This window comes from Tasmannia lanceolata, unplaced genomic scaffold (genome assembly GCF_043159265.1).
Source record: "Tasmannia lanceolata isolate RefF3 unplaced genomic scaffold, GAP_Taslan_0.1 ptg000044l, whole genome shotgun sequence".
In the NCBI taxonomy this organism is placed as follows: domain Eukaryota; kingdom Viridiplantae; phylum Streptophyta; class Magnoliopsida; order Canellales; family Winteraceae; genus Tasmannia; species Tasmannia lanceolata.
Window position 1 is genome coordinate 18062085 of NW_027518721.1, and position 9514 is coordinate 18071598.

The 9514-nt window shown below is 44.8% G+C and overlaps 1 protein-coding gene across 1 annotated transcript; it reads right to left on the minus strand.

Annotated features, from left to right (window-relative positions):
- Nucleotides 1-1374: 1374 nt before the first annotated feature.
- On the minus strand, nt 1375-7625 carry LOC143863367 (uncharacterized). The gene is made up of 2 exons (XM_077374046.1): nt 5890-7625; nt 1375-1979 (listed from the first exon to the last, which is right to left on the minus strand). The coding sequence occupies exons 1-2, from the start codon at nt 5906-5908 to the stop codon at nt 1375-1377; spliced, it is 624 nt and encodes a 207-aa protein (XP_077230161.1). The 5' UTR covers nt 5909-7625.
- Between the last annotated feature and the right edge of the window lie 1889 nt (nt 7626-9514).

The following is a 9514-nucleotide window of genomic DNA, read 5'->3' on the forward strand; positions in this document are numbered from 1 at the left end:
TGAATTTTGTGTTTCAATGCCAGGCACTTTTCTGTTGTATGACCAATACCTCCATGGTACTCGCAATACTGATCTCTTCTCCAGTGCTTGGGGAGTGGGTTATTAATAAGCTTCGGATCTAAAAGTGTCAAACGACCTTCGCTGACCCATTTCTTCAAGATAACTTCCTGAGAACATGGTAGCTGAGCGTATTCCCTCCTCAATCTCTGACCCATCCTCTCTTCCACTTCTATGATTGGCTTCTTAAAAGGTTGACAATAGGGTTCAACATTCTGAACTTCACTGGGAACAAATACAGGCTTCGTCCCACTATGCAAATCAACATATCTGTCAAGAATTAAACTCTGAACTGATGTTTCTTCTGTCATAATACCCATATCGGCAAACTGCTTAGGAGCTGAATCACATCCGGTAGACAGATATCGTATCTGAGTTTTCATCTCCTTCACTTCTTCAGTTAACATGGACATCTGACCAAAGAGTTTAACCATCCAGTTTTCCATTCGGATGAGGGCCGACCTTTCAAAAGATTCCTCCATTGGTCGAAAGCTTGATGGAACAGGTGGCATTTCTGAGATAGGACGAATAAGGGATGCAGGATCCAATAATGGTTCATCTGTAGAGATAGCTCCTACCATCGGTAAAGGGCCAACTGATCTTTGCACTGGTTTTTTGGTAGCCCCGGGTTCTCCAACAACTACCTTACCATCCTTGATAAGTTTTAGGATCTTATGCTTCAAGGCTTGGCAACTGTTGGTTGAATGTCCATGAACTCGATGATACTCACAGAAGTCTTGTTCATAAAAGTTGCTAGGAAGAGGATTTGGAGGAGAAGAAGGTTCAGGAAGTTCAAGTTTACCCACTTCGACCAATTCTCTCAAAGCTTTTCCGAAATCCTTCGGCAATGGAGGAATCTCTTTATCTGGCTTCTGAATGGGCTTGTTTCTTTTCTGAGCCACCTTCTTGAAAGGTTGACGGGAGGTCTCCACATTGTTGACCTCTTCAGCTGCTACCATAGTCCTCTTTCCGTCTCTGACATCAGTCGAGGTTCTTGTCTTTAGGCCTTTGGTTAGTGCATCTTCTACCTGGGTTCCCGTCTTGATGAGGTGATTGAAATCGAGAAAGTATTGGATAGCCATATGATGATAATACTGTGGAGACAGATTCTTAACCACAATCTTGATCTGATCTTCATCGGACAATCGATGAGTCATCTGTGCAGCTTTCCTTCTCCATCTGCGGATGAAGAAAGTGAAAGTTTCATCATGCCCTTGTTTCAACATTTTCAGATCCCTTTTGGTTACATCGATCCCTTCCTCCATGGAAAATTGTTCCACAAACTTGTTAGCAATGCCTTCTAAGGTTCGGATCTCTTCAGACTTCAGACTTCAGACTCAAAAACCATTTCTTTGCAGTTCCGACTAGAGATCGAGGGAATACGAGGGCAATCTGCTCTGGAGAAAGTCCATGTTGCTGTAGAAGAGGAATGACAGATTTCAGATGACTGGTGGGGGATCCCGTCCCATCATACTTGTCAAGATCAGGTAAGGTGAACTTAGGAGGAAGAACAACTCCCGGGACTATCATGAAGTGGGACATGTTCAACTTCTTAGGGCCTTGGAACCTCATGCTTTCCATTTCTCGGGTTAGCTTATCCAACCTATCTGTTATCGCTCTGCCCTCATTGGCTCTCTCCAGATGAGGGAGACAATTATCTTCTGCATACTGCTCATCCTCGACATCGTCTTCGACATTCAAAACAGCAGGCCTGGCCATTGCAGGAGGTGGGGGAGGTATAAGTGGAATTTGCTGGGGTGCAGGTTCTTCAGAAGCAGAATCTCTATCACTTTTCAGACAGACTATCTCCTCACTCATGCTATTCATCTGTTGGAGCACAGACTTCATCAATTCATTCATTTCAGCCAGAGTATTTCCGGATTCAGCCATAGGTTCTGGTGTGGGTTGAATAGAAATAGGTACTGCAAATGAGTGAAGTCAACAAGGTCAGACTCTCGCCATGGAATTGACAAACACTAGAGTTCAATATAGGGCAATCAAATGAAAATCCCATATACAAGCTGAGACAAAAGATGGTACGAGTATATCCTCCCATGGATAAAATCCGGCAGCATAACATCTATGCAAAGATATACGGTAAGATAAGCGCATAGAGTTTGTCAACAAGTCTAAAATGATATAGACCAAACCCAAGGTATTTGGAAAAAATTTGACAGCATAACGACTATGCAAGGGAGGGTCTAAAGCTGCTAATCACAAAGGGTATGCCAACAGGGTTAAGATAAAGTAAGGCTCTCAGCAAGAAAACACACTTGAATGAATGTCGGCAAGATAAACTCGCAATCAAACAAGTGGAATATAATCAGATCAGAATCAATCATAGGAAAAGGATATGATAGGCAACACTGAATTTTTCATCTATGGTCGATGATGATCAGTAGATCAGAAAGAAGACCACGACCACAAAATGACAGAAGTAAGTCATAGACCGGGTCTAAATCTTGAAGATAGATCGATAGGATTAGATAAGGAAACCTCACTAAATAAGTAGGCCCTAATCTAATAATAAATATATACATATATATACATCCTAACCAGGGGCACCAACCCTAATCTAATCTAGCGGAGCCAAGGAGGTCTCGACTCAAAAATGTCTGTGAGTGTACTAGACAACGCGGCGGGTAATCACAGTGTGACTTACCCTTCTACACTACATGGGTAGGCTGACTTCTATCCTATGCTCACATATGCTGGTCGCACATGTTCGTCCTATATGAGTACATATATATAGTGTCCTAGCAAGGGTTCCCTAATTTTGGTTCTAAAGGGAGCAACTAATATATATACATAATATAATGAAATGAAAGTAGGGCCCAGGCATTTCTGCAGGGTACTATGCCTATGACCATACTCTTGATGTATAACGCCAGCACACCCAGCATTATACAGAGTATGTTCATTGCTCATCGGCTGCTGTAGAACACCAGCACACCCAGTGTCTACGGCTGCAGCTCCGGCGCATAGCTCGGAAATAGATACAACGGCTCCCATCTGGTGCGCGTCATATCTATTCCCTGAGGCCAATAATGAAAATAAAGAAGTAAAGAATATGATAATGCATGATGTGCAGTGTGTGAATCCCTTGTTTTATTTACGCACCTACTTGGTGCCCCTGGATTTCTAACGATAAAGTTCCCATTTAACTTGGTTTTGACCCAAATTTCCTCAAAATTAATTAAAAATGGCATTTTTACAGAGTTAGGCAATGTTTCAAAATTTCCCCAGCAGAGTCGCCATTCTGTGGACCCCCGATCCGAGAGGGGCGGGGGGACGTGCCCCCACGCGAGTCTCAGGATCATCCACGTGAAGGAGAGCTCCGCCAAGGAACTCTCGAAAGAGTGCCCCTCACAGCATGAGCGGCGATGTGAAGTGAGATGCCTCTCGATTCGGGGACTAGCCCGGATTCGAGACGCACCTTAAACAAAGAAAGAGTCGCCATCCAAGGAAGTGGGCCCTGGATCCCATGCTGTGCTCTGTCGCAACAGATAACAAGAGATACAAAGGGTCCGTGCCTGATGACGAATGGGGAAGGGGTTAGGCGCCCCCAATTCGCCCAAGTGCAAGCACCTGGTCTCTTATGCCATTTATTATTAACTTTGAAGAGTTTTGGGCAAAAATCATGTGAAATCGGAACCATCATCCCCGAGATAACGTCTATCTAAGCATGCATGACCCGGGGATGGGCAAAGAAAGTGAACATCCAAATCCTAACTCATCGCATCTAATCCTAACTCATCACATCTAAGAAAGCAATAAACAATCGCATGCATAGCTACAGCTAAACAGATAATGACAGATATAATGAGATAAGGAAAGCAAATATCTAAGTTTAGACAGATAATCAAGCTAAGACGAATGGATAAACGCTATAGCTAAGCAATCAAAGCAGTAAGGTAAACACACTAGCATGCGAGCCTATGCAAGAGATAAGACTAAGAAAATGGCAATCGATCGCACGCTAGAAGAACAAACAAACTAGAATGCATAAGAAATCTAAGATAAGCGCACAACAAGCTAAAAGGTGTAAGAAAAGAAAGAAATCGGAAAATCAACGGCACGTGAGAACCAAAATGCCAGGGGAAAGAAGATGGAACACACAATAGGCTCAGAGGGCGATTCAAAAGGAATCAAGCCCAGCGATCCTAATCTGCTGAAGATCGGACAAGTCTCGCGATCGTCATAACCTATCGTTGGGCTCAGCGAGGGCAATCTCTGTAAAGGGGCCACGCTACGTCATCGCCCGTCCCAAAACCCGATAAAACATCATAAAACCGATGGAAGCCGAAAATCACGATGAAAACCGAAAATGGAATGAAAAGAGGGCTCCGAGTGACCGAGCAATCACCATCCTTGCCCATTTTTGCTTTTGTTTTGAAATGTTTGAAAATATTTATTAAAAATGTTTGACTGAACTTGGGTGGACGAAAAGATGAGAAATATTTGTAAAATGGTGATTTAAAAAATGGTGACTGGACTCAGGATGCCAGCAGCACACCTGAGCTGCCTACGTACCCCTCAGCTAGGGATCAAGCCATCCGTAGTTCGGACCTGGATTTCCTAACTACTCCTAATGACTCGAGTTTTTGATTTTTCAGATGTTTTTGATTTTTTCGACACAAGAGGACAGAATCCTATCATCACAAGGGGAGGACAGGCTCCTGATATCCCGCAAAGGTTGGACAGCATCCTATGCTTTGCGGGGGGGAATGAACAGAATCACGACTCTGCAAGGGTTGGACAGCATCCTATACCTTGCAGGAGCGGACAAAATCACATGACTTGATGAGAGGGTGGACAGAACCCTAACCCCTATGATGATAAGACCGACTCTTGAAAGACTGACTCTATGGCTAAGGACAGCTTAAAACCAATAGCTCTATAAAAAAGAGAGAACAATGCCAGTGAGACTAGGTTAGTCTCTGAAAAGAAAAATGACAACTGACGCTTATGAGACATGACATGTCTCCTATAGCAGAGAGGATAAATAAGGGTATTAACACCATTTGCAAGAGGGTTGCACATACCAAAATGATGTGAGGGCTGTCATTATCAAATAAGAGTATGGGCTGCCAATATCAAAAGAAAGTGGGTAGCTGTTATCAAATGGGTGATATTGAGCTGCCAATATCAACAAAAAGTGAGTAGCCATTATCAAATGGGTGATAGTAGGCTGCCAATATCAACAGTAAGTGGGTAGCCATTATCAAATGGGTGATAGTGGGCTGCCAATATCAACAGAGGGTGAGCTGCCATTATCAAATGAGTGATAGTGGGCTGCCAATATCAACAGAAAGTGGGCTGCCATTATCAAATGAGTGATAGTGGGCTGCCAATATCAACAGAAAGTGGGCTACCATTATCAAATGAGTGATAGTGGGCTGCCAATATCAACAGAAAGTGGGCTGCCATTATCAAATGAGTGATAGTGGGCTGCCAATATCAACAGAAAGTGGGCTGCCATTATCAAATGAGGCATGAGGGCTATTAATATCAAGAGAGTGTGAAAACCATTTATACAAGGTATAATGGTCACATGCATATGAGTTAATCTTTGCGCACATCAAGCCTAAAAAGAAAATTAGAATTCTTCTCACACGTGAAGCTATTGTAAGGACTCGGTGGTCAACAAAATGTAGCAAAAGCAATATTATAAGCAATATTATATAGCAAATAGCATTACAATGGACGAAATCATATATTATTGTATTGTAAAGTCACCCAACATTAGCATATTTAATCGTTCTCTGAATATGCCCAAAAGAATTTAAAATGAAAATATCATATGCCAAAGGAAAAAAAAGACAACATTACCTGTCTGAAGCCAAACCATCAATGCAGAGGGTTCCCTGAAATTTTAATGCCGGCACCGGAAATGATGGTCGAGCATCTCCGGGCTTGCGACGGTGCCAGATCTAAGACACGATCGGGCCGAGCCTCCCTCTCTCTGTTTTCTCTCTCTCTCTCTCTCTCTTTTTCTTTTTATTTTGATAAATATCGCCAAAACAGAAGGGAGGTGCGGCGGCTGTGGGGGAGGTGAAGAAATTTGGGTTTTTGAAATGGGTTGGGGAAAAGGGCAGAGGGTGGCCGGTGGTGATGGTGGCCGATGGGGATGAGGGAGGAGAGGAGGGCCGGTGGGTCGGATTCCGGCAAAGTCGCCGGAATCGATGGAGATGGGGGTCGGAGCTTCGAAGAAGGTGGTTCGAGGGTGGTGGTGATGGAGGTTTTGGTTCGGGTTCTGGGTGTAGTTGCAGAGGTGGTGGGGTACGATGGTGGAGGTGGTGGAGATGGAAGAAATGGGGAAGAAAATGGGCGGCTGTTTTTGGGTTTTGTCTTTTTTTTTTTTTTTTTAATGGGTTTGGTCCGAAAATGGGTATTGGGGTGGTAGAGGATGGAAGAAGGATATGGTGGAGGAGGATGGAGGGAAGAAAAAGGAGGTAATGCTGGGGGCTTGCCGGATTCCGGCAAGCTCGCCGGAGAAGAAGGTGAACGTGGGTTTTGGGTTTTGCAAAAAACCGTGTGGAGGTTGAAGATGTGGGTTTGGTCGAGCGGTGGCCGGCCGGCGGGAGTGGATGGATGGGGTAGAGAGGAAGAAGAAGGTTTGTGGATGGGGGCTTGCCGGATTCCAGCAAGCTAGCCGGAGAAGAGGGTGTTCGGTTTTGTTTTTTTTTTTTTTTGTTGAGATGGGTTTGGGGGTGGAGTCGCAGAGGTGGCTAGTGGTTGGGAAGTGAAGAGATGAGGGAGGAGACGGAGGCAGCTTGCCGGTGCCGAGATGATGGTGGTGTGGATGGAAGCTTGCCGACGGCAAGGGAAATGGGTTTATCCTTGCCGGATTTCGGCTGGAGGTGGTGGTGGCTTACGGAAGAAGGTGGGTGGCTGGAGGCAGTGGTGGGTGACAGTGGTGGTGGAAGAGGGTTTGGGTGCACAGAAATGGGTTTTCCGAAGTGGGTTTTGGGTGGGTTTGGAGATGGGTGGAGGATGACAGTGGAGGGGGAGGCCGGAAGGTGGAGGTGTGGTGGCCGGATTCCGGTGGGGTTTTGGTGGAGAAGATGGTGCTGGCGGCGAGGGGGAGTGGCCGGGGAAGGTGGTTGGAGGTGGCTGCCGGGGAAGTTGGGTTTTGAGGGAGTGTGGTGGCCGGCCGGAAGTTGGAGATGGTGGAGCTTCGGTGGTTGGCCGGATTAAGGAGAGTGACGGTGGTGGTGGTCGGAGATGGGTTCTCCTCCCTCTCTCTCTCTTTCTCTGCTATCCCTCTTGCAACTCAATGAAAATGGGTCCTTCCAAAAACCCTAATTTGTTGGGTTTTGTAGCAAAGGGAAGTAATAAATTTACCCCCCCTCCGATTCACTTGGGCAGCCCCTTTCTATGCATTATCACTATTCTTCTATACTAGCAGGGGGTGGCTCGGGTAGAATATGGGTGATATGAAAAGGAAGATTCCCTTTTTCTTGCACAATCCTAGCCTTCTATTTGATCTAAGGGGCCTTAGGGGTTGCTTCCTACCAAAGCTACGCAGGGATTACAAAAATGCCCTTCTTAAGATAATGAATCCCATAGAAATCCTTTGGCTTTTATAATAAAAGGGGGGGATATTTGCACACCCATGCCTGGACAATTCACCCCAACACATCCATCTTTGATTATTGCACACACTCCGCTTGTCTTATTTTCCATTTCTCGCCCGATTGCCCCGAAATTTTGCAGGGATAATCTTGGGAACACAAACGACCTCTCGGGGAATTTGTACCCACGAATGTGGGCCATATGCTGACGAAAATTTAAGCTTTCCTCTCATTCCGGGCCCACTCTCTCTGGGAACTACTCAACTCTGAAATCTCGACTCTACCTTAGGGGCTTTAGGGCCTGGTCAAAATGGGGTGTCTACAAGCTTATGGAAGTTTTTGAAGTTGTGAAAGTTGTGACTGAACTCAGGATGCCAGCTGCAAGCATGAGCTGCCTACGTGCCCCTCAGCTAGGGATCAAGCCATCCGTAGTTCGGACCAGAATTTCCTAACTACTCCTAATGACTCAAGATTTTTGAGATTTTTGATTTTTCAGATGTTTTGATGCTTTTGACTCAACAGGACAGAATCCTATCATCATAAGGGTAGGACAGACTCCTGATATCCCGCAAAGGTTGGACAGCATCATATGCTTTGCGGGAGAATTGAACAGAATCACAAATCTGCAAGGGTTGGACAGCATCCTATACCTTGCAAGATTGGATAAAATCACATGACTTGATGAGAGGATGGACAGAATTCTAACCCCTATGATGATAGGACAGACTCCTGAAAGATTGACTCTCAAAGATGGAAGGACGGAATCCTAAACTCTATGAAGGTTGGACAGAATCCTATATTCTATAGAGGTAGGACAGACTGATGAATTTTAAAAGGGTATGACAGACTCCTAAACTCTAGGGTGGTAGGACAGACTCCTAAACTCTCTATGACAGACTCTAAAGATGAAGAAATCTCTTAACCTACGAAAACTCTAAGGCAGGAAGAGAAGGGGTTGACTCAAGAAGCATTCCGTCATAGCCTTATCCGACTGAAAATTTCCGAAATCGATGACAATATCAAACGCTGGAGACAATCCTGATGAGAACCCCGAAGACATGTGACTCAACCAACTATAATAGCTATGCGACTCACTGATTTCAGATAAAGCCTTTCCCAAAACCCAACGTAAAGAAGGTGGTCTATGGATTCATCCAAAATGAAATAAATGTTTAAAAACACAGATAGCTTGAGATTTCGACCCCTCCTTTAGAGAATTGACAAGAATCTAAGCCAAAGGAACAGGGAAGCATAAGGGGCTGCAAAAGAAAAGGAAACAAGGGCCTTGACTTCATTATGCGCGAAATCAAACAACCAAATATCCTTTAAAGATATGGAATATGAAGCCTATTAAGCACCCTCAGCTATCCACAATGACCAAACCAAAATCACAAAGCTACACCCTTCCAATCAAAATGATTCACACATTAGCTTTGAATTAAAGAGAGGGGAAAGAGATTACTTGAGTTCGGTGTATATTCTCTGCCAGAGTAGATGTTTAGCAGAGCCACCGCAATGGCACCTCTTCCTTTTCACGGATGTGAGTTGCGGGCACCCAACGCCCAATGGTGGAGAAAGAGAGAGAAGGGTAGGTCTGTTGGGATTAGATTTTGAGGGAAATGAGAATATGGGGCTGATGGTAGTGACCGGTGGCTCACTTTCTCCTTCTTCCTTGCTGGGAGCAGCTCCTCAAATCAAGAAGCCTCTCAAACCCCCTTTTGCAACCCTCATCTTTCTCTCCCTCTATCCCTGTTTTTCTAATAAAAATGAAGCCTCAAACCTGAGATGAAACAGAGATGGGGGCTCGGATTTGTGCCCGAATTGAGGAAAAATGGATTAGAAGGGTTAGGGTTTGGTACAAAACAGGGAAAGATGATGGT